This window comes from Orbicella franksi, chromosome 13, assembly GCF_964199315.1.
Source record: "Orbicella franksi chromosome 13, jaOrbFran1.1, whole genome shotgun sequence".
Classification (NCBI taxonomy): domain Eukaryota; kingdom Metazoa; phylum Cnidaria; class Anthozoa; order Scleractinia; family Merulinidae; genus Orbicella; species Orbicella franksi.
In genome coordinates, this window is record NC_138157.1 from 15,173,350 (window position 1) to 15,201,294 (window position 27,945).

At 38.8% G+C, this 27,945-nt stretch overlaps 3 protein-coding genes across 4 annotated transcripts; all 3 read left to right on the forward strand.

The window, feature by feature from the left end:
• The first annotated feature begins 362 nt into the window (after window positions 1-362).
• LOC145466192 (uncharacterized) lies at window positions 363-6,286 on the forward strand. The gene is made up of 9 exons (XM_081449941.1): window positions 363-398; window positions 1,191-1,369; window positions 1,754-1,865; window positions 1,993-2,076; window positions 2,373-2,547; window positions 2,846-2,935; window positions 3,252-3,450; window positions 3,788-3,975; window positions 4,388-6,286. Exons 1-9 carry the CDS (start codon window positions 363-365, stop codon window positions 4,588-4,590), a joined length of 1,266 nt encoding a protein of 421 aa, XP_081306067.1. The 3' UTR covers window positions 4,591-6,286.
• A 5,532-nt stretch (window positions 6,287-11,818) lies between these two features.
• LOC145465702 (uncharacterized) lies at window positions 11,819-12,467 on the forward strand. Its single transcript, XM_081449473.1, has 2 exons — window positions 11,819-11,883; window positions 11,914-12,467. Exons 1-2 carry the CDS (start codon window positions 11,820-11,822, stop codon window positions 12,381-12,383), a joined length of 534 nt encoding a protein of 177 aa, XP_081305599.1. The 5' UTR covers window position 11,819; the 3' UTR covers window positions 12,384-12,467.
• Window positions 12,468-19,574: 7,107 nt separating this feature from the next.
• LOC145464954 (uncharacterized) lies at window positions 19,575-27,811 on the forward strand. Of its 2 annotated transcripts, XM_081448766.1 has the most exons (4): window positions 19,575-19,619; window positions 23,267-24,970; window positions 25,283-25,475; window positions 25,928-27,811. In XM_081448766.1, exons 2-4 carry the CDS (start codon window positions 24,923-24,925, stop codon window positions 26,743-26,745), a joined length of 1,059 nt encoding a protein of 352 aa, XP_081304892.1. In that variant the 5' UTR covers window positions 19,575-19,619; window positions 23,267-24,922; the 3' UTR covers window positions 26,746-27,811. The 2 variants fall into 2 exon arrangements, with proteins under 2 accessions (XP_081304892.1, XP_081304891.1); XM_081448765.1 differs by lacking the exon at window positions 19,575-19,619 and having other exon boundaries at window positions 20,088-24,970.
• The last annotated feature ends 134 nt before the right edge of the window (window positions 27,812-27,945 follow it).

Here is a 27,945-nt window from a genome sequence, read left to right on the forward strand (position 1 = left end):
TGTACATTACTTTAGATATGCATGTGTGCCTTTTCAGACAATTTTTTTTCCAAGGATTGCGATGGCTGTCTGTTTACATTGTACCTATAACTAGTTTGTTTTTAGAACCAAAGAAAGCTATATCCAGTGGTCATAGACAGTCTTGAAGAATTTAGGTTTGTTCTATTTTTATGTCTCCTTACACCTTACTTATTATTGAACTACATTTGTAGTACTAGTTACTATTTATTTGTATTAAGTGTTGAGCTCTGAACAGCACAATGTTGCTGTTTTTTTGCATGTTATATTGTCATAAACTATCCACTCTTAAGTTCACAGTTAGTGCTTGTAATGCTGTAAGTTGAAACTATAGTGTGTCCTGCATGTCCCAAGGTATGGAGAATGGTGAGCTCAATATTGTAAGTACAGTGAATGTCTTAAGTGACAATCTGACATCCTTTGATTGAAACAGAAGGAGATGGGAACGGCTGATATTGCCTGAGATTGTATGTTGATGACCTTTGAACACTATACCTTTAGTTCACTGTTGAGACTTCTAGTTAGCTTTGAATCCCTAGCCTGTTTGAAATTGTTTTGCTGAATGCTCATGAAGTATATCATTATGGGCCATGTTTGGAGACTTCCCTAGCTAGTTGTATAGACAATCTAGGTCTACCTAGAAAGAGATTGTTCAGTTGCCTAATCACTCTGTGTTAATTAATACACCTTTGCAGACTCAGGGTACCCTTCTTGAATCCATGGATGCCTTGTTTATTGGCTGAAAAAAGTCAGCAGGCAGAAGTGTGAGAAATCCTCTCTTTGGAACTGTTTTGTTTGATGATGACACAGAGGTGGAAGAGTTTGTTCAGCAACATCCATTACAACCAGTAGAGCAAATAGGGTGTGTGGAAACCTGTTTTCTCCAGCAGAACTATTTGAGACATTAACTGACTGAAACTATGTTGATACAGGGCTGTTAAAATTACATTAGAAAAATGATCTGGTAGTGGGAAAGTGCAATGAAGGGTGGGGAAAGGCAGGTATTTACCTAAGATTATTACATTAATTGTATATTGTCTTAGCTACAGCAGCGGGAATCGCCCAGCTGCATTGTGAATATCTCTTATTATTATTGCTATTAGTCAATTTAGATTGACTATTTAAACCTTAAAAATGACAATGATATTTTTTGTTGTTTCTCCTGTACTTAGACTCACAGAATTGGATCATTTTTTGTTTCATTTAATTATAAGGTGTGTGGTGACTTTCTTGCTGGTGATGCACTGCGTTCAAGATCTCGATATTCTGCCCTCAGTGAAACTGCCATATTTGGGCGGGCCTGTCGTCATGAGTTTCCCAAAAAATTTGTCAATGTGAAACATGGTGAAAGGTAACATTTGTTTATGTTGTACTCCTTTACTGAATTGTCACTGTCAGAATTGCTTTGATTAATTTATTGATAATTTCTTTATTTCCTACCTTCCTTCCTTCCTTTCTTTCTTTAATTCTTTCTCTCTTTCTCTCTCTCTTGTTATGTAATTTTTGTTAAAGGATATAACAACATCAACAACAACAACAACATCCTCTTTATTACCCTTTTTTCATTAATTAATTAATACAGAAATATATAAAATATTGCTAAAAATTAGGGTTTTGGCAACCCGAAATAACCACTAGGTTAAAAATGCCGGGTTGCCAGTTTACAAATTGGTTAGTCAATGCATTAATTTTGTGTCTAATTTTTAATTCTATGTTTTAATTTTGTTTCTAATAGGCTTGCATACCCAGTTTGGATGTTGCAGAATCTGCTTGAGGAAATTGGTGATCAGTCCACAGATGTATGCATGCTTTGTGATATTGCTTGTCACCTGGAAACTCATTTACAGGTTCTGTTATCATTTTTTCATTTACTATTTTCATGAAAGGTCATGTAGATCTTATAACAAAGTCTTTTAAGCACCAGTTAAGCAATGAAGTTTTTAATTTTGCTTTGATGCAATATTACCACTGTAGGCCCAAGGACAGCATCACATCCTACAGTCTGTCAAGTTTGCCATTCCCATTTTCCATAGCTATGGACACAAAGCAAAATGCCAGGTTTGCTTAAATTATTCAGTTGACATCTGCTCATGTGTGTACATGTGTGTTTTTGTTTGTTTGCCACACTGTATATCATGTTTTCTGTCAGAAAATTTGTCACAAAATTTCTTGGTGATTATTATTGAAATGTCCACTTATTTGAAACTACCTGTATGTCAAAAAAGTAGTATTTTAAAAAAGATGAGCATGTATGGCCACCCTGTGTTATGGGGTCAATGTTTGTGTTACTGGGATTGAACAGCATTTGTACTGTGTATTTAGTTCTGTTTTGGTGAATTGTACTGATTTCCTAGATCAAATACAGTCCCAGGAGAGTTCCTGGCTTTGGTCTCACAGATGGTGAAGTCATGGAGAGACTTTGGTCTTTTTTACAGAGAAAAATGACCAAGGAAATGAGGCCAAACCACCGGGTGGATGTTCTATCTGATGCTCTTTTCTTTTATGCCAAAAAAAGATCAGCAAGTTTAGGTTAGCTGAATGAACTTTTCATTCGTGCAATGTCAGTAGCAGCTTAATTAAGAAATTGTTGTTTAGGAAGGATTTCTTTGCATGGTTCCCGTGAACTTCTTTTTTACAAAAATATATGCCTCTTTGTTGTATGCGTTACAAGCAAATTTTGCCCCCTCTAGTCTTCTCCTTTTCCTTTTGAAACCCTTGGATGGCAAGAAAATGCTGAAATTCTCATTTAAATAATAGTTAACCATCAGCTTTAACTAATATTTTATTTTTAAGGGAATTTTATTTTCATTCCATTTGTTTCCCCCAGGGAAACTTTTGTGTGTTCGCATGAAGAAAGCACATTTGGTAATTAAAGATGCAGAGGAAGAATTGTCAAAATTGCAGGATAGCCTTACAGGTCAGATTGTTTTGCTTCCTCCTGATACTGTTGACTGCTGAATTCATCTGTGCCTGTTGCAGTTGGAGTCATGTACCTAACAGATTCATTTCAGTCTTTTGAGAATTATGTCACTTTTCCTTTCAGAAACAGGCGATTTTTTTTTCTGTATTCCATTTCCTTTCCTTTTGCAATGTCCATGCAAATTAGACATGTTTATATTATAACTACAGTATGTTCACAAGAAAATATCAACATGGTTTTATACATGTAAGCTGTCGAAAAGGTTTGAATTGCTTTACACTTGTACTAATATTATAAAATATTCATTTTGCAGTACTGGTTCGAAGGGAAGATGTTGCTGAATGGGCAAAGCAGGAAGCAGAATGGACAGGAGGATTACATAACCCAGTTGAAGAACCCTGTTGGAGACATGGTTATGTAATCTACCTTAAAATGTTCTATGAAATCCACTCAAAATGGGAACAAGCATCTGACCCTGATAAACTTCAGCAACTTTATGGACAGTTGACCAAGTATGTATTTTTGGGGGGATTTAGCCTATAATTTTTAATGCTTGTTTGCTTGCTTTTAGTGGTAAATGCATTTTTTGGCTATATTTTGGTATGTAACATTGTTACTACATCATTTAATCAAAAGTGCTTTGTTAGGGTTGGGCCTCTTCAGAGTGTTTGATAGAGAAAAAGCCTATCATGCCACATACATTACGTGACTTTTTACCCTCGGGCACAGATTCTTTTTCAAATCTCCTCTATTCCTTTGTCAAAATCACTTTATACCGTGTAGCACAATTTTCAGCAGCATTGGATGAAAATAAATATGTGTATAAAATATTTTGTTGGATTTTATTAGATTAGAAGGAGTTTTGTCAGATTTGGAGCACAGAAATGGCATTACTCAGCGTTGGACTACTGCTTGTGAAGAATATCGGATGGCTCGAGATGCTGCCTATGACCGAAGCAAAAGGGTTGCTTTAGTGAAACTGCATACAAAGGTTGTAGAACGGTGGTTCTTGTTGTGCTTGAAGGCGAAATATGCTGGCAAGTATTTTACCCAAATTTATGTATTTAAAAAGCTGGAGCGATTTGAGAGTCATGAAAACTGGTATCCGGTGTGATTGTTTGTGTGCAAGGAGATACGTGAAGTAAGAGCGGACCTGCCTCTTTTGCTAATCTCGAGAAGTTCCTGTGAAACGTATGTTAAACTCACAAATTTTAATTATCAACATGTATTTTCAGGGCCGTAATGAAAACCGCCGTTGGCGAGGGGGTTCCCTGGTTAAAAATTGCTGTTACTATTATTGTTATGATTGTTATCATTATTATCATTATTATTATTACTATTATTATTATTATTATTATTGTTATTGTTATTGTTGTTGTTGTTGTTATTATTATTATTATTATTAAAGTCTTTAACTTTTAATTGTGCTACTCTGTTTACTTCTCTTAGATGGTCATGCTCTTGCCAAACGGCTCTCCAAACAAATTTCTCAAGCAACGAAGGCCATGGTAACTTCTCTCAATGAATTCAACAGACTTGAGTGCACCAGTGATTGGCCACTGCCTCGCTCGTTCGAGGTCGATGAAGTTAAAAATCCGGAAACAGGAGCTTTTTTTGGAGCCGACAGACATCCCTTTAAAGAACAACTTTGAAACGGAAGAGGATGAACGAACTTTTCTTAGCCTTCCGGAAAGTGCTGATGGACAAGCCAGTGACAGTGACAGTGATGATGACACGGAATATGAAACTGAAGTCACTGATGATGCTGATAGTGGTTTCAACAGTTTGACCTAATTAATACAATTTGCAATGTTTGGATTTCTTGTACGAGGAATTTATCATGTTACAAATCTTGCGTTAAATTTATGATTCCACGATCACTGTACAATTAAAGTGCATTTTGTCCACCCTCCAAAGAAGTCTGTTTTATTGTGAAATGAACTATGCCGTTCCAGACGGTTGAGTGACATGGGAACGAATTAGTCAGAAATTAATATTCTGACGACACGTTGGAGAGATTGGCGCGGCATGATGGGTTAACCGGGAGTATTTAAGGGCCCATTAACCGATTTATGCGCGCGCTCGCGCGCGTTATTAAGGGGGGGAAATTTCACTTTCGGTTACTTACGTCAGCCTGAGCGCGGAAAATAAAAACAACTCAATAACTTGCAAATTCGCTTACATTTTGGATGTTTTCCTTTGTTTTTCACAAAATGCAGAGTAAAAAAAGTACAAGCAAAGACAAAATAAGAGAAAGACAGAAAAACAAGAGCAATAGAAAGAGAAAAACTAGCTCCGGGTGTCTTTGTTTGATCTTACCAAAGTGCACTAGTAATGTAAATAGCGCACGCGCTGATAGAGTAACTTCCAGTATATTTCGGGCGCACTTCCGGTTTCTTTAAATGTTAAAGGAAACGCGGTTTTTCATTAAATCCAGCCTTTTTTGACGGATTTCGATTAAAGCCAACTGTGGAAACATAGCTATGTATTCCTTTTTCGAAATCATGCTATTTTCAGAAAATTGAGAATTTTTTAATATTTTGAAATTCTCTAAAAAATCTGACCTTTCAGAAATCAAACAAAATCTATGCATAACGATATGAGGATTTAAATTAAAATATTAAATCAATGACAAAAAAATCCCGATAAAGTAATTTGCCTGAGAACCTTGGCGTTTTTCCAGTATTAGTCACATGACCATGGGCGTGGCCTGATGACGCCATCACTAGTGTTGCTGAGCATGAAAAACTTAACACACATAAACTAACTAAAAGTGATGAGGTTATACGAGAATAAATTTTTCTTAGCAACGGCTCGAAAAGATCGCTTAATGAACCCTTGAGGTCTCCGCGGGAAAACTAATTTATTCTAGGTCGCTTAGTGCCTTGGTTAACCTTGTTAATGAATTTTTTTTTTTGAGAATTTTCAACTTCGATTGAACTTCTCTAGCTGTATTGTGTTGTTAGCCTTTTATTGTATTTCGTTTTAACGGACTTTTGTGAAGTTTTGTCGCTTGATTAGTTGTACCCTTTCCTCGGGGTATTGTGCTGCTGCATTAGACGAGGAATACGTTTCCACTTTTTTTTGCCAAATCTGCAGGGTGGGTTTTTTAGTGGTTGTTCGTATCTGGCGTAGTATACACGTTACTCTGGCTGTATATACGTGAGGACGCTCTATCGCTATCAGGACTTTCATGCATCAGAAGACTGACTGACATGTCTGAAATAAACTTTTCACATTGAATGTCTCGTGTGAGTGTAGTCAGAATGAAACATTTTGGTGCTTTAGCAGCTGCTCACAGTTTCTTTTATTCCTTTCAAATGCCATGCTTGCCAAATGGTGGTGACGTGTTATCGTCATATTTTTTGGGAATTCGACTAAGGAAGTGAAGGCGCTTATTTGTCGTTAACGTTATCTTTATCTTTTCTTCATTTAACATTATGTCAACCGGTTTTGTTCACTTCCCTGTTGGAACTTATAACGGAGATGTGCAAAGCTAAAATATTTGAAAAACAAATGGAGCTCGTAGATATCCTCTAGATGGGGGACATTAACCATTGACAGCTTTTAGTCTCTTTCCTCACCTCCCTCTCTTTCTTTCCTTTCCTATGTTTGTTATCACCTTGGAGAGTACACAGTGTTTCCCTTCCCGCCGCCTCAAGCCCCACCCCTTCCACACACATCCCCCGAATAGTGGTAATTGCAAGATTGTTTATCGGGGCGGGTGTCCGTTTCTAAATTTGCGATTTTGAACGGGCAATCTATGACCGATTTCTTTGACATTTTAGAGTCTAATGGAAGAATACTTGACAAACAAAACGATCTAATCTTCATAGCAATCACACAATCGATTTAGCGTTTATCCTCGAACTAGCGCCCGGGGCGCTTATTTAGAAATTTAGGAGAAGGTGGAAGGCGCTTATTCGAGGGGAGTGGGGGGGGGGGGGGTGGGGGCTTATTTAATTTTTCCTAAATCGTGGTCAGATATGATCAGGGTTTTTTCGTAATATATTTATATGTCAGTCCCTCAGAAGTCTCTCAGAAGGGTCTTGTCTCTCTTAGAGAACTACGTAATATAACCCCTTTGGTCGGTTTAAGCATGCTACACGCACAAGGTTGGCTGGGCTTTAGGCAGTGAATCATCAGATCTTCATTGCCGTCCGGTGCGACGGTCAATTTGCAGTGCTTGAATGAGTCAACGATCACTTGCTGTGGTGATTGGGCACGACCAACACGACCAAAACTATACATCCTGTGTTGTCTCAGTACTCTTCGATAAAACAAGGGGAGTAGAGGGCGCGCTTGTTCGAAGGGAGGCGCTTTTTTAAATTTTGGCCGATGGGAAGGGCGCTTATTCGAAGGGGGCGCTTATTTAAGAGGGGGAGGAGGAGGAGGTCCTAGTTCGAGGATTTACGGTATCTATGTAGAAAAAGTTTTCCAAAGCCTTATATTTCAAGAAAATGCAATTAATTTATTTGTTAAACACCGCAAAGAAGCTGGTAAAAAGTGACAGTTGACTCAAAGCTAGTTCAACAAGAATCCGAATCGTAGAGTTCCGAAATCAGCGACTTTTTACCTTTGCTCTCAAGAAGATTCTACCTTCGCGTCTGAGTTAAATGTCCTGCAAACGTCGAACTCATGACGCAGCGCAACATTTTCAGGTTGCGAGATCATTAGTATTTTTGAACTAGAAATTATTTCTCGAATCCGTCCCAGCGGTCGATGACCCAATCTCAAACTTTCAGGGTTTTAAAAACTGACTAAAACCAAGAATAATGACAATCTGTCAGGCAGGCATTTTACCATAATGGGAAAATGTCGAATTTTGACTTCCTTTAAGGTAACAGAAACGCAGACCTCCTTGAATTTAAGGTCTCTGTCAGAAAATAAATTCTGAATTTTTCATTGTAGGTTATATGGTCATTTTTCGCGTTATTTGAGATTGCATTGGTCGACCGCCAATCTTATTTATTCTCCCACATTATTGTTCGCCCTGTTCGAGCGCGTGACATAATTTGCAAAGTGATTATAAGAAGGCTAACAAAGAAATGAAAGAATGACATGGAAAAAGGAAAGAAAAAAGCGAAGTACGGTTCGCAAAACAAGGATAGCCCAAATTCCTAGTTGTAATTACTACATATCCCGCACAAAGACATCGATTTCTGATCCCAATTTCACGCCTGCACTTCCAAATGACTAAAAAAAACGGGGTTGACTTTGGGAGTTTCTTGTAATTACCTATATACCCCGCACCAAGACATCGATGACTCCGATTTTCGTTTTCATACGTTATTTTCCAAATCTCCAGAAAAAGCGGAGTTGACTTCGCGAGTTTCTCAGTTGTGATTAGCTACATATACCGCACTAAGAGATCGATTTCTGATCCCAGTTTCGCGCATACACTTCCAAATGACTAGAAAAACGGAGTTGACTTTGCGAGTTTCTTGTAATTACCTACATACCCCGCACCAAGACGTCGATTTCTGACCCCAATTTCGCGCATACTCTTCCAAATGACTAGAAAAACGGAGTTGACTTTGCGAGTTTCTTGTAATTACCTACATACCCCGCACCAAGACATTGATTTCTGACCCCGATTTTCGTTTTCATACATTATTTTGCAAATCACCAAACAAAGCGGAGTTCCCTTTGCGAGTTTCTCAGTTGTAATTACCTACGGATCCCGCACTGAGACATCGATGTCTGACCCCAATTTCACGCATGCACTTCCAAATAACTAGAAAAACGGGATTGACTTTGCGAGTTTCTTGCAATCAGCTATATACCCCGCACCAAGACATCGATTTCTGATTTCGAAAGATGGACATGTAGCCAAAATGCCCCGTTTCTGTGTAGTTAAAATTCTGGGGTTTAAGGGTTGAATAATTGAGTGGAATCACCGTGAAAAAAAGTATCGACCTTCGGGATGGGGAGCGGTAGCAGGGGGGGGGGGGGGGTTTAGAGATAATTGTACGTAGCGAAAAGGGACAGTCTGAAGAAAAGGAAGATTGGTATGCTTAGTTTTGCATTAGCCTCCCTCCCCACCCTCTGAATAATGACCGGTCTCCAAAGTATTGTAATGTACCTGTGAAATCCTAAAAATATACAGAACGCTAAAAATTTCCGTGTATCAAGCCATAACACTCAGACCGTCAAATCATTCTCACTCCTTTAAATCCACAAGGCGTTGCGAGGCGATCGCATTTCCGCTTACAAAACCGTCAACGGGAACGAGAAGTTAGGTTTCTGTGTGTTTATGGTGATATCTTCAGGCAATATTGCTATGCTTATTACTTAAAACCAAGAAAAATTTCCCGCGATCCTTTCTGATAAAAAGGTTAAATACTGTGTGGTGCTCGTTGTGATTCCAATGTCCATAATAAGAATTCAACTGACTAGCCTAACCGGCCTAACAACGCAACTTGTTCTGATCCGTCGAAATGTTAGAAATTGGTCATGATCAGATCGACAAACCACGTTCTTTAAATAGCCAATGTGATCCGCCCGGAATAGGCTCACTACCCTCCGGGGGAAGGCACTCCCTCTAAACAGGGTTTATAACTTTGTATTTAGCTTCTCGGACAATTGAACAGGGTGTGTTTCTGCACCGGAAGCCTTGATACCAACAATGTTTTTTAATACAATTCTGTGATGCCAGTTGTAAATAAAAACAGTTTCTGTACGTTAACTGAAAAGCAAATCCGGGTCACGAATAAAGGTCTCTTTTCTTAAACAGGATATCGAAATGAACGGATACTTTGTTAAAAAGTGTCAGGATTTGAGGGCCTCGCCTAACTTGAGCCCACCAAACTTTCCTTGAGTGCCCCTCTGCCTCCGAGCCAACCTATATGTACAGATAGGTTGGACCACTATAGTTGTTCAGATCAGTTAGGGTTATTGAGGTGTTTTTCAGTTTGTGCAAACTCAGACACAAGAAAAACTGAAAACATCAATTGCGTCGGTCTGCATAGTTATTAAAGCCCATGGAGGCATAGAAGGTATTTCATTTCTCTGACATCAATCTGTTTACAATGCCTTTCCCGCTAGCGTATTGCATCGTAGTTATTTTTCACCAATATAAAATTTCGGACAGGCAACGCACATGAAAGGGCGCATTACAGGATCTCCTTCTTCGGACCCAGATTATACTAGGGGGTATATGCTCTACACCGTTATTCTTCGTGGAAGTAAGTCTAAGAAATAAATTTCAGAGTTCTGTGTTGGGGTATGGCTACCTTTATTTGCAAGTTTCCTCTTGAAAAACCAAAATCGTTTGCAAGTTAAAATAAGAAGAAAACGTGTACCGTTTAAAGTTACATTTTCATCTCTTTAATGTTCAATCATAACAGACAGCAAAGTGCAATGGAGTAACAAACATTTCGTGATATTATTCCGAATCAGTCTCCTCGCTTCGATTGTTGTCTTGTCCTGCATCTGCTGCATTTCGATTTACTGCAAATAACTTCTCCGCGGTTTGTCTTGAGCAACCTTCTTTAATCGTAACCATATAAATCAATGCCTATGGTAATCAAGAATAATAACAAAGAAAAATAGTGAAACTGCAATATGGTGTTCATAAGAATTACCGACGTTTGCCTTATTTAATATATCACAAACAAGTAAACATTTCACAAAAGTACATCAGAGAATAGCCCGGTAGAGGGTAACTACAGGAAATCTCTAATAATGAAAACAGCTCTAGGTAGGTGAGACATTAGGCTGGTAAGGCGAGTAGGAGAGCAGGTATTGAAAAGTTGAGAGATAGGTGGGTGGTACAGAGAGCTGACTAGATAAGCAGCATCTGGTAAAGAAAGGAAGGACTAACTTACCTCAGGAACTAAGACGGACATGAGGTAGCTCATCATCCTGGTGTTGGTTGGCTTAAAGTCTGACCAAATGCTCGGCAAAAATGACTTTATTTCATTAGTAAATCTTCTGATCAGTCCGAGGAAAAAGAATTACAACACTTTTTAAGAAGTGCTTGAATTACAATCACAACTGTAATCATAATCATTAACACGATAATAAGCGAAACACTCTATGAATGAATAAATTAACTGATAACAAAAAAAGACAGCTACTATCAACAATTTTGCACATACCTTTGACCCGGTGAAATAACTGGTACAGTCACAACTGTGTATCAGAACTTCGTGTTCCTTTCTGGCGTTAAAAAGGGCATGCCTAGCGCTGGCGGTGTTCCCGTAAAGGATATTCTTAAGGTGGTCCTGTAAATAGATTTTAATATTATACAATTTTTAGAACCCCTTAAAAGCCATAACCGGATAGAAAATAACTGATGCACAACTATTTCATGCATTCAATGAATTATAACTATTGACGATTTGGAAGGAATCAAGGCTTCTTTTTGTTTCTATTTGAAAAAGACAGGGGAAGTCTGCTAATATCACCCTAATTGGCTTGTGGATACTACCTTCAAACCTGCGAGTTCCGGAGATTGAAAAAGTGACGTTCCGGATGGATAATTCCTGATTGACGAGAAAAAGAAATACAATTTGGTTACGAAAGAAGAGCTATCATCTGACAACTCGCAAAAGATGTGAAACGTTCAGTGGGCGATAAGAAAAAAGTATCACACACTCACGACGGGTTAAGTTCTTTCGTCTTGCAACCGCAGAAGTACGGTCCATCCGGAACTCTCTCTATTCCGACACATTCAAAATGAAACTATTTAAAGCAGTCCTCGCAGTAAACCCAATTTTGTTGGCTTTCAGCGAGTTCACCTCTCCTCTTTTTCCTTTCAGGAACCTGCTGGCAAAGAGCCGCTTCACAGTTTTCATCTTCTGTATCATATTTACCCTTCTCCAACCTCTGCGTCGCTTTCCTCTTTCTAGTGTAACGTCTGGTATTGGTAGTGGCTATGGTGGATACGATGGTGGTGTTATCCGATATTGTGATGCTTGATGATGGTGTGGTGTTTGATGGTGTGGTGTTTGATGGTGTGGTGCCTGAAGGTGTGGTGCTCGGTGGTGCGGTACTTTGTAGTGTGTTGCCGGATGGTGCGGTGCCTGGTGCTGCGGTGACTAGCAGTGTGGTGCTTGATGGTGTAGTGCTTGGTAGTATGGCACTTACAAATGTGGTGCTTGGAGGTGTGGTGCCTGGCAGTGTGATGCCTGGTAGTGTGATGCCTGGTGGTGTGGTGCTTGGAAGTGTGCTGCTTGATGGTGTGGTGCTCAGTGGTGTGGTGCTTGGAAGTGTGCTGCTTGATGGTGTGGTGCTCAGTGGCGTGGTGCTTGGAAGTGTGCTGCTTGATGGTGTGGTGCTCGGTGGTGTGGTGCTTAGCTGTGCGGTGCTAGCTGCTGGAGTACTAGTGTTGTTTTCCTGTAGTGTATTGTTGATGATGGCTGGTGATGTGGTGGAGGATTGTAGTGTGTTTGCAGCTATGTTGATGGGGTTAGCTGATGTTGTCCTGTTGGATGGTTGACCGTTGGTGGTTATGATTGTGGTATCGGCGCTTATTGCAGGTGTCACAGTGTTATGCGTTAACGGTATCGTGGAACTAATCGTCTGTGGTGGTATGGGCGTGCATGGAGCGGTAAGTTTGAAGATAATGTCGTTTTTAGCCGCAATTATTTTCTTCAAATTACCCACTCCATAACCCGATGGATGTTTTAAGGGCAGTGAGCCCATGTTTTCCACCAAAAGAGAAATTTTATTGCACTTAATGTCCTTCTATGGGACTCTCATGCCACTCTTTCCGCATGCCTCACCTGGAAAATACAAGCGGAGTGAAAGACTTTTAACCTTACATCCTTGCCGCGGACAAAGGCTGCCAGGCAAGATTAAAAACCCCATTAACCCTGTTTGACTCAGAAACTTGGTTAGATGTGATATGGAGAGGAAGACAATAGCACTTTGATTGCAAAATCTTTGTTCGGTTATTAGCTATGTTACGCAACAAAGGTCAATGGGATTTCAATCATCACTTAGAAAAATGTCACGCAGTCAATACAGCAAAGTTGGACCAAGCTCTTATGCATGCTAAACTAGCATCGAATTAATAGCCCAAACATGGGATCTCATAGCACATGATAGGATTCCAAAATTATTACTGCACTTGTCGCTTTTGTCTGAACTGCGTGGCATTAAAAAAATCAAATAGTTAGCTGCTTTATTTCAGTCATGTTCAGTCAGGGCTACCCGCCATTAAATCGCCCGGCCGTAGGATCCTACAGCCTCTACATGACGCGATCAGGAGCGCAATGTCATTCGTTTCATGGCTTGTTGTCCCCAATGTACGGTACAACAATCCTTATTGAGGTTTTTTATAGCAGAAGTTTAAATTAAATGCCAGTGGCCTTGATTTGGGACGGCTGTAAATTGTGAACTGAACTAACCCTTAGAGTTCCCTCACCCGGCCATACCCATACTATAGTACACAGCCAGGAGTCCAATTTCATTCCCTTCACAGCTTTCAATCTCAGATCGGCGACACTCACAGTTTTTCATCGGTTATTTCCATTGAAGCAACTTAGATGAAAGGAGAAATTTCCCTATTTGAGGCGACTTCAGAAGTTTACTTTTCACCGAGGGTTACCCACCATTAAATCGCCCGGCCCTTGGATCCTACAGATGCTTACACGACGCGGCCATGAGCGCAATTTCATTCCTTTCATGGCTTGTCGTGGCTATTGCACGGTATAACAAGCCCTATTTACTTTTATTTTTATAACAGAAGCTTAAATTAAAAGCCAATAATGGTCTTGATTTGAGACGGCTGTAGAATGGGACTTCAACAGTTAAAATTACCCGGCAAGAACTCACCCGATCGTAACCATACTATAGTACACAGCCCAGCTTTCTATCTCCGATTATCGGCGTTAGCGCAGGGCGTTAGCGAATATTTTTTATTCAAGAAGAGTGGATGAAACGAAAAATGGCCTTACTTGAGGCGGCTTTAGAATTTATTTTTCACTGAGAGTTACCCATCATTAAATCGCCCGGCCGTAGGATCCTATAGTACGGCATTGGAGGAGCCCAAAATCATTCCATTTGCGGAATTTTATCGGCAAACAGCGACATAAAACGTTGTTTTCCGTATTTCGCGCTTTTGTCTGAACTGCGTCGGACTAAAAAATCAAATGGTTAGCTGCTTTTTAGTGCAGAGTGCACTATTGGGATGGTTATGGGGGTTGCCTGCCGCTAAGGAACTAAGGCGCTATGCCGCTATGGCGCTATGGCACTATGGCCCTATGGCGCTATGGCCCTATGGCGCTAAGGTGTAAACTTTAATGTTTGTTTAATTAATTAATTTCAATTAATTAATTAGTCTAGAGGCAAGGAAGTAATGGGAGTAGGGTGGGAAAGGTACATGTGTACTCTACGTAAAACACATTTCATCGCCGTCGCTTAACTTTGAACATCGCAAAGCTATATATTTGTTTCAGGTAACCCCTTGCTCTCCTTGTGGTACCATTCTCCTTAGAACAAAACTAATTTGCCCTAAACGCATGCGTAGATTAGTTAGGGTTCATGGCCTCTATATTAGGTGAAGGATACATTGCATACGGAATCACGCACAAATGTTGAGTGGTTTTCCTTATGGTAGAGCTCAACATGTAAGACGCATGCGTTCTAGCATTGTTAGTGTTATACACTATCTTTACACGCAGTATTTTATATATCGTGTCATGTGACCAAGGACGGCAGTTATTTTTCAGGTAGCGCCAGTTGTCCCTTTTTATTGCAAAAGTGAAACGTTACTGTGGCTGCGTAGCTTTTAGAATTACAAACAGGTCGGTTCAACAAATATCATCTGCTGTTTTCAATCTACAATAGTGTGCTTGTCAGGGTTCAAATATATTGCTTCTCCTTAGCGACTTGTTTGTTTCTTGCCATAATTGTGTCTGTAAGAGAGACCAAAAAGTTCTCAAGTTAGTGGCGTTAATACTCCGCAAATTGTGAATTTGTAACAAAAGAAACCAGGAAAATGCTCAAATATTGCTGCAGACGCCGTGGCACCTAATGAAAGTTCAAATTAATTTAATCAGTCTTTGAGGAGACTCATTCATATCGGCCAAGTAGCGCTCTTTATCTTCAATACTTTTCGTTGAAAAACTTCGCAGCCATCAATATCGTTGTGTGTTAATTTTGAATTGTTTTATTGTTAACAACAAAGGTGGCAACAGAAAAAGAAAGTGGTATTTCGTGACTATCTGATAATTAAATTAGTTCTTGTTCATCGGTAAAAATTTGCATTTTTAGTAAAACATCGTCTCTGTTCCGTTTCTTCATCAGTACATCAGATATTTAACTTTCTTTCATTTATCTCCAAAAAACAAGGACATCTTCCGTATGTTTTGGAGAAAACAGGGGTTTCATATTACATGGCTTTGCGAGGAAAACAAAAGTATCAAGTTACAAAGTTGGCGTGAAGAGTTAAATTGTCACGTTTGCTGCTTCAGCGTATTGTTGAATTTAAAATGAACGAAAATCAACTGAAAGCACCAGTAGTAATTAATTTGTGCGTAATGTTTGGACCTTGAATGAAAATACAACCTTGAAACATACACACTGCAAAGGGGAAAAGCCGTAGCAGACTACCAAGGTAGACACAAACCGGAAGTGAACCGAGCAGGGGTGAGTACTTATGGGACTACTGTATCAGAGCTATCAATTGCGCTCGGCACTATCTGAGATTGTCTCACTAGTTAGTGCAGAGTGCACTATTGGGATGGTTATGGGGGTTGCCTGCCGCTAAGGAACTAAGGCGCTATGGCGCTATGGCGCTATGGCGCTATGGCACTATGGCCCTATGGCGCTAAGGTGTAAACTTTAATGTTTGTTTAATTAATTAATTTCAATTAATTAATTAGTCTAGAGGCAGGGAAGTAGTGGGAGTAGGGTGGGAAAGGTACATGTGTACTCTACGTAAAACACATTCCATCGCCGTCGCTTAACTTTGAACATCGCAAAGCTATATATTTGTTTCAGGTAACCCCTTGCTCTCCTTGTGGTACCATTCTCCTTAGAACAAAACTAATTTGCCCTAAACGCATGCGTAGATTAGTTAGGGTTCGTGGCCTCTATATTAGGTGAAGGATACATTGCATACGGAATCACGCACAAATGTTGAGTGGTTTTCCTTATGGTAGAGCTCAACATGTAAGACGCATGCGTTCTAGCATTGTTAGTGTTATACACTATCTTTACACGCAGTATTTTATATATCGTGTCATGTGACCAAGGACGGCAGTTATTTTTCAGGTAGCGCCAGTTGTCCCTTTTTATTGCAAAAGTGAAACGTTACTGTGGCTGCGTAGCTTTTAGAATTACAAACAGGTCGGTTCAACAGATATCATCTGCTGTTTTCAATCTACAATAGTGTGCTTGTCAGAGTTCAAATATATTGCTTCTCCTTAGCGACTTGTTTATTTCTTGCCTTAATTGTGTCTGTAAGAGAGACCAAAAAGTTCTCAAGTTAGTGGCGTTAATACTCCGCAAATTGTGAATTTGTAACAAAAGAAACCAGGAAAATGCTCAAATATTGCTGCAGACGCCGTGGCACCTAATGAAAGCGCAAATTAATTTAATCAGTCTGTGAGGAGACTCATTCATATCGGCCAAGTAGCGCTGTTTATCTTCAATACTTTTCGTTGAAAAGCTTCTCAGCCATCAATATCGTTGTGTGTTAATTTTGAATTGTTTTATTGTTAACAACAAAGGTGGCAACAGAAAAAGAAAGTGGTATTTCGTGACTATCTGATAATTAAATTAGTTCTTGTTCATCGGTAAAAATTTGCATTTTTAGTAAAACATCGTCTCTGTTCCGTTTCTTCATCACTACATCAGATATTTAACTTTCTTTCATTTATCTCCAAAAAACAAGGACATCTTCCGTATGTTTTGGAGAAAACAGGGGTTTCATATTACATGGCTTTGCGAGGAAAACAAAAGTATCAAGTTACAAAGTTGGCGTGAAGAGCTAAATTGTCACGTTTGCTGCTTCAGCGTATTGTTGAATTTAAAATGAACGAAAATCAACTTAAAGCACCAGTAGTAATTAATTTGTGCGTAATGTTTGGACCTTGAATGAAAATACAACCTTGAAACATACACACTGCAAAGGGGAAAAGCCGTAGCAGACTACCAAGATAGACACAAACCGGAAGTGAATCGAGTAGGGGTGAGTACTTATGGGACTACTGTACCAGAGCTATCAATTGCGCTCTGCACTATCAGAGATTGTCTCACTAGTTTCAGATCATGTTCAGTTAGGGCTACCCGGCATTAAATCGCCCGGCCGTAGGATCCTACAGACTCTACATGACGCGGCCAGGAGCGCAATTTAATTCGTTTTCTGACTTGTTGTCCCTAATGTTAGGTTTAACAATCCTTAATGACGTTTTTCTTTGCAGCAGAAGCTTAAATAAATGACAATGGTCTTGATTTGATACGGCTATAAATTGTCAAATAAATCACCCTCAGAGTTCCTGTGCTATAGTACACAGCCAGGAGTCCAATTTCATTCCTTTCATAGCTTTCTATCTCCGATCGGCGGCGCTCACAGTTTTTTATCGGATATTTCCATCGTTCTGTCGAAGTAACTTAGATGAAAGGAGAAATTCCCTTATTTGAGGCGACTTCAGAAGTTTACTTTTCAGGAAGGGATACCCATCATTAAATCGCCCGGCCGTAGGATCCTATAGTACATGCCCGGAGTACATGACACCAGAGGAGCAAAAAATCATTCCATTTGCGGCATTTTTATCGGCAGGCAGCGACATGAGACGTTGTAACTGTATTTTTCACTTTTGTCTGAAATGTGTGGCATTAAAAAATCAAATGGTAAGCGGCTATATGTCAGATTAAGTTCAGTTAGGGCTGCCTGCCATTAAATCGCCCGGCCGTAGGATCCTACAGCCTCTACATGACGCGACCAGGAACGCAATTTAATTCCTTTTAAGGTTTGGTGTTCCCAATGTACGGTACAACAATCCTTATTGAGGTTTTTTTTATAGCAGAAGCTTAAATTAAACGACAGTGGCCTTGATTTGGGACGGCTGTAAATTGTGAAATAACCCTTAGAGTTCCCTCACCCGGCCATACCCATAGTATAGTACACAGCCAGGAGTCCAATTTCGTTTCCTTCACAGCTTTCAATCTCCGATCGGCGACACTCACAGTTTTTCATCGGTTATTTCCATTGAAGCAACTTAGATGAAAGGAGAAATTTCCCTATTTGAGGCGACTTCAGAAGTTTAATTTTCACCGAGGACTACCCATCATTAAATCGCCCGGCCCCAGGATCCTACAGACGCTACACGACGCGGCCACGAGCGCAATTTCATTTCTTTCGTGACTTGTCGTGCCCAATGCACGGTATAACAAGCCCTATTTACTTTTATTTTTATAACAGAAGCTTAAATTAAAAGCCAATAATGGTCTTGATTTGAGACGGCTGTAGAATGGGACTTCAACAGTTAGAATTACCCGGCGGAAACTCACCCGATCGTAACCATATTATAGTACACAGCCCAGCTTTCTATCTCCGATTATCGGCGTTAGCGAATATTTTTCATTCAAGAAGAGTAAATGAAATGAGAAATGGCCTTTTTTGAGACGACTTTCGAATTTTAATTTTTCGCTGAGGGCTACCCATCATTAAATCGCCCGGCCGTAGCATCCTATAGTACGACACCGGAGGAGCCCAAAATCATTCCGTTTGCGGAATTTTATCGGCAAACAGTGACATAAAACATTACTGCTGTATTTCGCGCTTTTGTCTGAACTGCGTGGGAGTAAAAAATCAAATGGTACGTTGTTAGAGTTCAGATCATGTTCAGTCAGGGCTACCCAGCTTTTAATCACCCGGCCGTAGGATCCTACAGACTCTACACGACGCGGTCAGAAGTGCAATATTACTCGATTCATGGTTTGTAGTCCCCAGTTTACAGTATAACAATCCTTAATGAAGCTAAATTGAATTAAATGACAATGGTCTTGATTTTAGACGGCTGTATTGTGACATGACCCTTAAAGTTCCCTCACCCGGCCATACCCATACTATAGTACACAGCCAGGAGTTCAATTTCTTTCCCTTCGCAGCTTTCCATCTCCGATCTGCGGAGCTAACAGTTTTTCATCGGTTATTTCCATTGAAGTAGCTTAGATGAAAGGAGAAATTTCCTTAACAGAGGCGACTTCGGAAGTTTACTTTTCACCGAGAGCTACCCATAATTTTAAACGCTCGGATGTAAGATCCTACAGACTCTGTGAGTCCACTCGCCAGTCGTTTTATAGCTTGTTGTCATCAATTCACGGTATAAACAGTTATTTTTCCAGCTTTTGTTATTTTTTCATAGCAGAAGTTTGAATAAAACGACAAATGGTTTTGATATGACGGGTTTGTAAAATGTGACTTCACCCTTAGAGTCAGCCGGCATAAAATCGTCCGGTTGTAGTATCCTACCGTACTACGCTCGTACTCAACACGGTCTCCCCTCCGAATTGACGAATAGCCTCAATTGTCAAAACCCAGTGAATTCACTATGATCATCAATTTAACATGAGGCAAGGCCGCTGATCGTGTTGATCAAAGACTCCGGTGTTCAATGTATACTAGATTTGCATATGAAAAGCTTGTTCCACTGAAATTTTCCAGCTTGTAATACACTGTAAATTTTCTATTTGACGATGAGTGAGCCAGTACAGTTTACAGGTAGGAGAGTCAGTCTTTGCACATTTTAGTTTTTCCAAGGAAACTGTTATTTTTTCTCCTTTTCATCTGATTTTTCGAATTTATAAACGTGTCAGAAACATCATTTTCTTTACGCGTTATTCGTCAGCTTATATTTTCTTCTAAAATACTTATTTTTTGAAACCACTTTGAATTTTCGATCAGCGATTGTTTCAACGATCCACGAAATTTTGTAAAAGTCATTTACCACACGATTTTTACCAGTAGGAATCACTTTTAGCTAAATTTGTGAGCTGAAGTTTTCATGTGAAATGGTGCGACACAATTTCACAGTCGATTTTCATGAAACGCTGCGTGTGCTGTTCATTAAAGCCATAGAGGAGCTTATTGTTCGGATGTTCACTTAGTTCATAATTTGTGTCTTTCTATCCTTTATGGGTTAATGCGATATTTAGATAATAACATCTAAAAGAAAGGGGAGTCGGGGGGGGGGGGGGAACTTGGATTGTGGGTTTGATCCTTACTTGACATATTTAATCGCGACCTGATTATTAAGAGACCAATCAGAATCTTTAGAATAGCACTCTATTTATTATATTCTCTTTGCCAGAGTTGCATTTTCAGTTGATAATTGGTGTGAATTTTTAAGTCTTCCATCCAAGCGACTAATTGATGACATTTAATGGGTTGAATTAGTAGGGATTTAATTTTAGCCAAATGTGAGTCATCTTAAGCTGAGTCTGGAGCCAGACAGATGGGGAAAGTACAAAGTCAAGTGCTACAAATAACAATTAATTATTAAACGTTTGTGGTTACTATCTTCTCATTGGCTAAGAGCCTACAGTTAATTTTGTTAATTCTGTGAATAAGTGCAACCTAGCAGATTAGTGAATAATCTGTAGATTGCACACACAATGCATGATTTCTAAGAGTTATTTCAAGTTCACTAGCTGTGAGTGCCATCTTTCACACAGTCAAGGAAAAAAAAAGGTGTCATCGATTTCTTCTTCAACAGTGCGTTTGTCATTGTTTTCTTCAAAACAATGTATAATAAAACAATTCTATATTGATTTTGGTTTTTGTGATATCCAGAATAATCAAGGTCGGGGTAAGTGGTATCAGACAAAGCCAAAGGCTGAGGCTGATAACACTTATCTCGACGTTAACCTTGATTACTCCGGATATCACAAAACCAAATTCAAAAATTGTTTTTAAATTGTAGTGTTGCATTTTACACAGAGTTTCAAAAATTGATCGGTATCATATACAGCCCTTCAATACTTTTTAACAATGTGTAGCTAGAATGGAAGGGTTTGACATACAGTAAACACCCGCGTATAAGAACCTAGAATTTTTGGGTTCAGGCTGAATGGGTTCTTATATTTTGGGGTAGTTTTTCCGAACTCAGGCTGATTAGGTTCTTAGTAGGTTCTTATTTGTAGGAGTTGTCATAGTGATACCATTCAGAGAGCTACTGTAGTATGTCATAATGGTTGAACATTTGTATTTTAAACCACAAAAATGCCAAGCCTTATTTTTTAAACAATAATAAATTCAGTATCATAGGCTACCATATTTACAGTTGTATTTGATAATAATGTAAATTGTTAACAGCAATATAAATATATAAATAAAAACAGCAAAAATAAATAAAAACCCAATTTAGGGAATTAAAATTGAACCAATTTGAAAATAATCAAATACAATGTGAAACAAAATATTAATTTTCTTGCGTATTGAAATAAAGATGCATTGTACTGTACACAGAAAGAACAAACATTTTCTTTGGGTATCACTGTTACAGTTGGAATGAAAAAGACAAGCAGTAATGTGTATTTCACATGAGCAAAAGTCAGGGCACTCTACAGATTCAAGTCCCAAGGCTACACCAGTATAATTTTATACAGTATTCTATACTCTGTATTTAAAAGATTTTCAATTAAACAAATAATTTTCATGGTGTTTCTCAGAAATTTCACAATTTCTATCAATTAAAATCCAGTATTCTACAAAATAAGAGTGTTTTTTTTGTATAAGAACCTATTGTTCTTTGCCAGCCTAAATAGGTTCTTATATATTTGGGTATTAAAATGCCCAATTTCAGCCTGTAGGTTCTTAAATCACTAGGTTCTTATACGTGGGTGTTTACTGTATTACCCCACCAACCTCAGTAAATTTTGGGTCTTTGACATCCTCCCTCCAACTTCATGGGTAGGGGGGCAGGGAAGTATGGATCTTCACAATGAATGACTGCTATGAAAATGATCATAATTTATTCTTGCCAATTATTTACTTTTTGATCACATATGAGTAGCATAATTCAAATCAGTGCAACATGTATTTTGCTTTTGGAAGGAGTCTAGACTCTACACATGTAGGATTACAGTTTAACCCCTATTAAAAATAATAGAAGAACACTCATGGGAATGGCAGAAAGGTGGCCGGGGCTGCTCTATAGGCGTGGCTGCTTAAAAGGGGTTTTAATTATTTACAATATTATACTGACAATAGTTTTGGTACATTTAAGTGACTGGTTGCTTAATAGGGGGTTGCTGCTAAATGGGACATAGCTGCTTAATGGGGGTTTGTCTGTATGTTCTTTTGTCTGAAGCTACTTAAATGTAATGAGCCCGCCGATTATCATTCTGCTAAGACATTTTGCACTCCTTCAAACGAGAAGCATACCTCATCATTAAAGGTCACTCTCTTTAACCTCTAGGCACAAAAAACAAAGATGTTTTTGTAATTGCCATTATTTCTGTTTATATCTATGTTTAATGGTGTTACATATTTGAATGAATGAATGAGAAACTTTATTTACGTGTCAAGGAATTCTAGCGTGGGTAAAAAAAAATGCTCTTCTAATAGGGGACACTTAAAATCAATAAAATAGTTTATTAAAATTTAAACACCTAAAATTTCAAATTTTAAAAGATGTAATGGGGTTTTTCTAATTTATTTTCAACATTCACTTTTGTTACTCTATGATATCATTGTTACTTTATCATTTCCAAGTTTACCCTGAGTCATTACCCTGAAGAAGAAAGGCAGCTAGTGCCTTTTGAAATATTGGCATTGATTTTATATATTAATCCTTTACTGTAAATAAATCAATTGCTTACTCTCTTTTTTGGTAACTGTTACAACGGTGAAGTGGGCATGGGTTGTGGGTCTTAAGGTGGGCCACAGACCGTGGGAGTGAGTCACCGGGCCACCAGCCTGCTTTTAGCAAAAGCCATCAACCAAGGCCACCAATTAGTTGGATGTTTACACGATTTTTGTTTGCACAAAAACTTAAATGTGCATCTTGACTGGGATATAGTATATGCACTGTATTTTGTGAAATTATTTGCGAAGTGCAGGTTGAATTAAACCCCTGATAAATAAAAGGTTCTTGTTTTTCTTTGTCGTTGTTGTTGTTGTTTTTCAATTGGCTAAATTAATGGAATAATTTGCATCCTGTCTCATTTGTTCCTTACACAAACAAGGTAATTTAGGTAATGTTTTTGCCCAGAAAATGTGTAAGTCTTTGCACCTTCTAGGTTTTGCAGGTGTTGTGGTCCAGTCATGTTTTATCTTTTATTTCCTGTAATTATATTTCCTCTTTAGTATGTTTATGGTGAGAGATGTGTTAAATTACTGGCTCTAAATCTGTATTCCCTTTTTAGATTCAAGTCAGCAACCCACTTTTAGTAAGAAAAGAGGATGGAAGGTAGCTGCTGATGTTTTGCCTATAAATGATATTAATTATCAATGATTGAGTGCAATGTTGGTCCTTAATTGTCCATTTTGGGAGGAGGAAGTGATGATGATGATGATGGTGATGATGATCATGATGATGATGATCATGATCATGATGATGATTTGTGATTACTAATGTTATAATGATGAATGTAGGAATGCAGGGATTAGTCCTGCATTTCTGATCCTAGCAGTATGCAGGATATGTTTCATTTCACATACGAACCTAGAGAAATGGCCTAGCTCACTACGAGTCTCTTCTAGCTTAGTGGTTAGAGCACCCAACCGGTATCTTGGAGGCCATGGGTTCTACTCCTGTCTGGGACTCAGAATTTTTTTTTTTGTCCCATGGTCGTCCCAAGTTCAAATCCTTGGCCATGCTTTGTATATAGCCATCTGGTCTGCCTCCCGCTAGGTAGGATTTTAAAACATGTTATTTTCAATTAAAATATTTGTTTCCTCTGTTTCAGTGGCATGCCGCCCTGGAAAATAGCTATCTATTTAGCTATCTAACTGCATGACCACTAGAAACAACAGTTACATTTTACGTTTTTTGTAATTATTTACCCCTAAACAGCTCAAAGTCACTATGTATTATATCAATGCAATATGCTATATTAGTATACTAATAGTATACTAAAGTATAGTAATGCAAATGCAACAATTGATCTGATTGGTTGAGCTACTTGTATACTATCAACTATTGTATTTCACCGCTAAATTTTCTCTGATTCTGATTGGTTGAAATTGATCAGGTGACACGATAGTGTTCATCCGCAGAAAGACACTATCAGCACATAGTGCCTGTCCGAGAAAAATACCCGGATGGATGGTACTTGTCCGTGAAAAGGTTTCTGTAAACGAGCCGGCTTATAGAAAATAAACAATTGAAATTGCATTATTGGGATGTTATTTTTTTTTTTCACAATTTACATTTGGCTTTTCTCGGCTTTCATCTTTAAAAGTTAAAAAATAATTTAAAGTGATTTTGAACTGGCATGCTAGTGGTGAACAAAAAAAACAATAGATTGTTAAATTGTCTTGGAACTTGCATATTTTCCCTCAAAGCTTCGCTTCTCGGGCAAATATTTGTTTTAAGAACATCAAATTTCCACGGGGCAACTATCAGTCAATAGTTCCTCAGCATAAACACTCTCTTGTTTAATTAGTGTACCAGTACACACTAGCTCAGATTGTTTGATGATTAATTAAATTGATTAATTAACTCCCTCCTCTTATAAACCAATTGCATTTTTTTCCTTCATTTTTTTTTCTATTTCCATTCAATCTTTTAGTTGTTTGGCATCAAAGCTGTACATAGGGTTTTTTTTTTACTTATTTGTTTAATGATTTTGCCATAATTGCTGCCAAGCCTTTTGATTGGTAGTTTCCCATAATAACTTGAGTGTTTTTGTTTTTGTTGTTGTTGTTGTTTTTTAATTTTGACAAATTATCACTCTGTTTTTATTTAGAAGTGTAGTAGCTGCCAGCAATTTAACCCACCAGCAGCCAAGATCTGCATATTTGTTGACTGCAAGGCAGTATTTCCAGCTCGAACGTTTGATTGGAGTGCCATTGAGAAGATGGGTAATACCAACCCATCCCACCAACGTGAACTGCTAGAGAAAAGGGTAATATTCAGTTGTTACATTTTTATTTAAAAAAAAAAAAATTCCAAAAGTTTTTATCATTTCTTATCCTCATCATGACCTGTCTGCAAGTTGTGAATGTGCAATATACTTGACTAATCTTTATTTCGAACATACACCTTTCAATGATGATTCTTAAGTCTACAAACAATCATTCCTTTAATCTGTCTGTAAATGTAGTTCATGTCCTTCCATCCATCCATACATCCCTCTGTCTGTTCGTCATCTGTTTGTCCATCCCTATTTAGAGCAACTCACTAAAACAACGTTCTCTGTATCTTACTTTAATTTTAGGCAAATATCTTGTACAAAAAACACAAATGGGATGTTGTCATTTTGTACTATCACCCTCATGGTGTGGGTGACACCATTTCAGTTTATGGGACACCAGGCAATGCAGCCAAATTTCTTGGTCTGTCTGACGGTCAAGAGAAAGCGCCTTCGGCAGGAAAGCGTGCAATGGATCTTTTTGAACGTTTTATAGATCGTAAGTATTACATATATTTCCATAGCCGTTTATCCTAGCGATTATGTCTCATGTTCATTGTCAGAAACATTTGGAAACATATGGGTTTCTGATGCTATAAAATAAAACGTCTGGCAAAACCAACTCTGGCAATCACTTATAACTGTTCAGTTCATCGGTCGTACTAACAAGGTTTGCAATCGTATTTTAATTTGTTATCGTTATTACGTCCCCGGTAAGCAGGCTTTGAAAGCATCCCTGTCGTGCTTATTTAGAAGCGATTGATCAGTGAACGCTTTTTTAAAAATGACTTCGAAAAAAAAGTGATCGAAAATGTTAATAGCAGAATTGTTGCCCTCTTGTAGTGGTGTCCCTTTAGGAGGGATTCAACCGTAATGTTTGTTCGTTTGTTTTTTTTGGCGTAATGACAAGTGAAATCTTAATTTAATAAACCATTCTTTACTGTTCAACAGATGAACTCAGCGACTCTGATACTGCTACTTCGTCGGCTACCACCTCTGTATGTTCTAGCACCCTTTCTTCTAGCTCAACAGAAACACATTCCATAACCACTAACTCAGCCTGTGTCACACTATCAACTAACCTTCCACCATCACACGCATCCTCCACTGCCGTAACCACTACCTCAGCTACTGCCACGCTATCAACTAACCTCCCATCATCTCACGCCGCATCCTCCACTGCACCTACCCTCAATCCCATTCTATCATCGTCACCTCCTATCATTAGTTCGCCACCCGTCGCAGATATTAACTCAATTTCTGCGCCCATTCTGGTTGCCACTACCGCTTCACTCTCATCTCCAGTCGTGTCTTCTAACCCTAACTACCTTTCCACTCCTTTGCCATCAACTTCGGTGGGTAGTGGAAAAAACGTGCAGGCTCAATCATCTTCTTCTACTAAATTAACAGTTCATCCCTCCTCGATGTCTACACTAGCAACGACTAGTTCCACGTCAGCTTCAGTGCAGAAAGCAGAGACGCAGCTAGTGGCATACGTAGAGAAGAACACAGTCCAGGCACTTGGAGTGCCGTTGCAATCACGCAAAGTAATCCACGGCAAACCCATACCTAAGGGCAGTATCTGTGTTCAAATATCGCAGACGAGCGGACCCAACATACCAGCGCCAATTGTTCTCGGACATGAAGATGAGAACTCTTTCCTTCAAACCAGCATGTTCTTCGCACTGCCAATAAGTCGCTTGTTCAGTTACGTGTATTCAAAGAGTACAAACAGTGTGAAACTATCCCCTTACGCCGTCGGTACCTAATGTCGACTTAAGGTGGCTGATCACAGTTTTCGATACCTGTGTTTCATTCACCTTTTTCTCCAAAAGCCTTGAACCCACGGTCGCCAAAAATGGCAAAATAAAGGGTAGGTACTCCAAAGATTGGAAAACTGTGTTCAGTCACCTTGAGTTGCTATACCAAGCTTAAAACTGGTCTCTCCAATAGAGTTTGCATGTTTCTTGAGTACATTTGCCTCAGTGAAACAGAGCGATTGGCAATTTTCATTTTTTTCAATTTATTATTTTTTCACTATTTCAAGTTCTACCTGATTTAATTTTACCACTTGTTGACAATGTTACCAACAACTTTCTAAGTGTTTCATACCGATAGTGTGTAAGACTTTTCTAAGAAAATGTTTTACGAACAACTCAGGGAAACCATATTTTGAGCATTGAAAGTTGGAGTATGAAAATTACTAAATTTCCAATGCGTATGCGATGTACGAAGCTTAACGTTTCAGTGAGCGGAAGATTTCAAAAATTTAAGACGTTTATAAGGAGCAATTTTGGCTGGAACTGCGCGCGCAGTGCGTTTGACCGCTGTGTGGGCAGAACAACCCGTAAACTCTGGTAACATCAACAATTTGTTAATTACAAGTACTGCATCCGGAACTCTTCCTTAAGCTTGTTAATATTGACTGTGCAATTGAAATTGTTATAATGGCAAACTTCAGTGGAATGTCATGCATTTTTAGAATTGGATTTTAGGAGTGTGGATCTGGGGAATTGAACTAATTTTCAAATTTGCAACTTATTATCCTTATTAAATAGAGACTTAAACATATAAATTCCAAACTTTTCGTATGGAAATTCTTTTATTACCATTAAGTCATTACACCCATGTACGCAGCCGAATACAACAGCATACCTTAAGGCATTATGTTCTTTGTGGGTTAGCGGCTAGTTTTCTAATGAACGAAGAAAATAAGGACGCTACCGAGTTACCTTCAACCGTACTCTATAATAGAGGGACTCGTGCGCAATCAAATCGGGTTAATTGTACGTTTTAGATGTGAGTTTGTTGTTCTTATTTGCATATTTCATAAAAAATCGACCTTCCACCCGTTGTGCGAAGTTGTCCTCTATTTCTATCATTCCACATAAACCATGTACGTTTGAGATGGAATTTGGTGAAATGGCGGTCCTTATTCACCTATTTCATCAAATTCGACCTTCCACCCG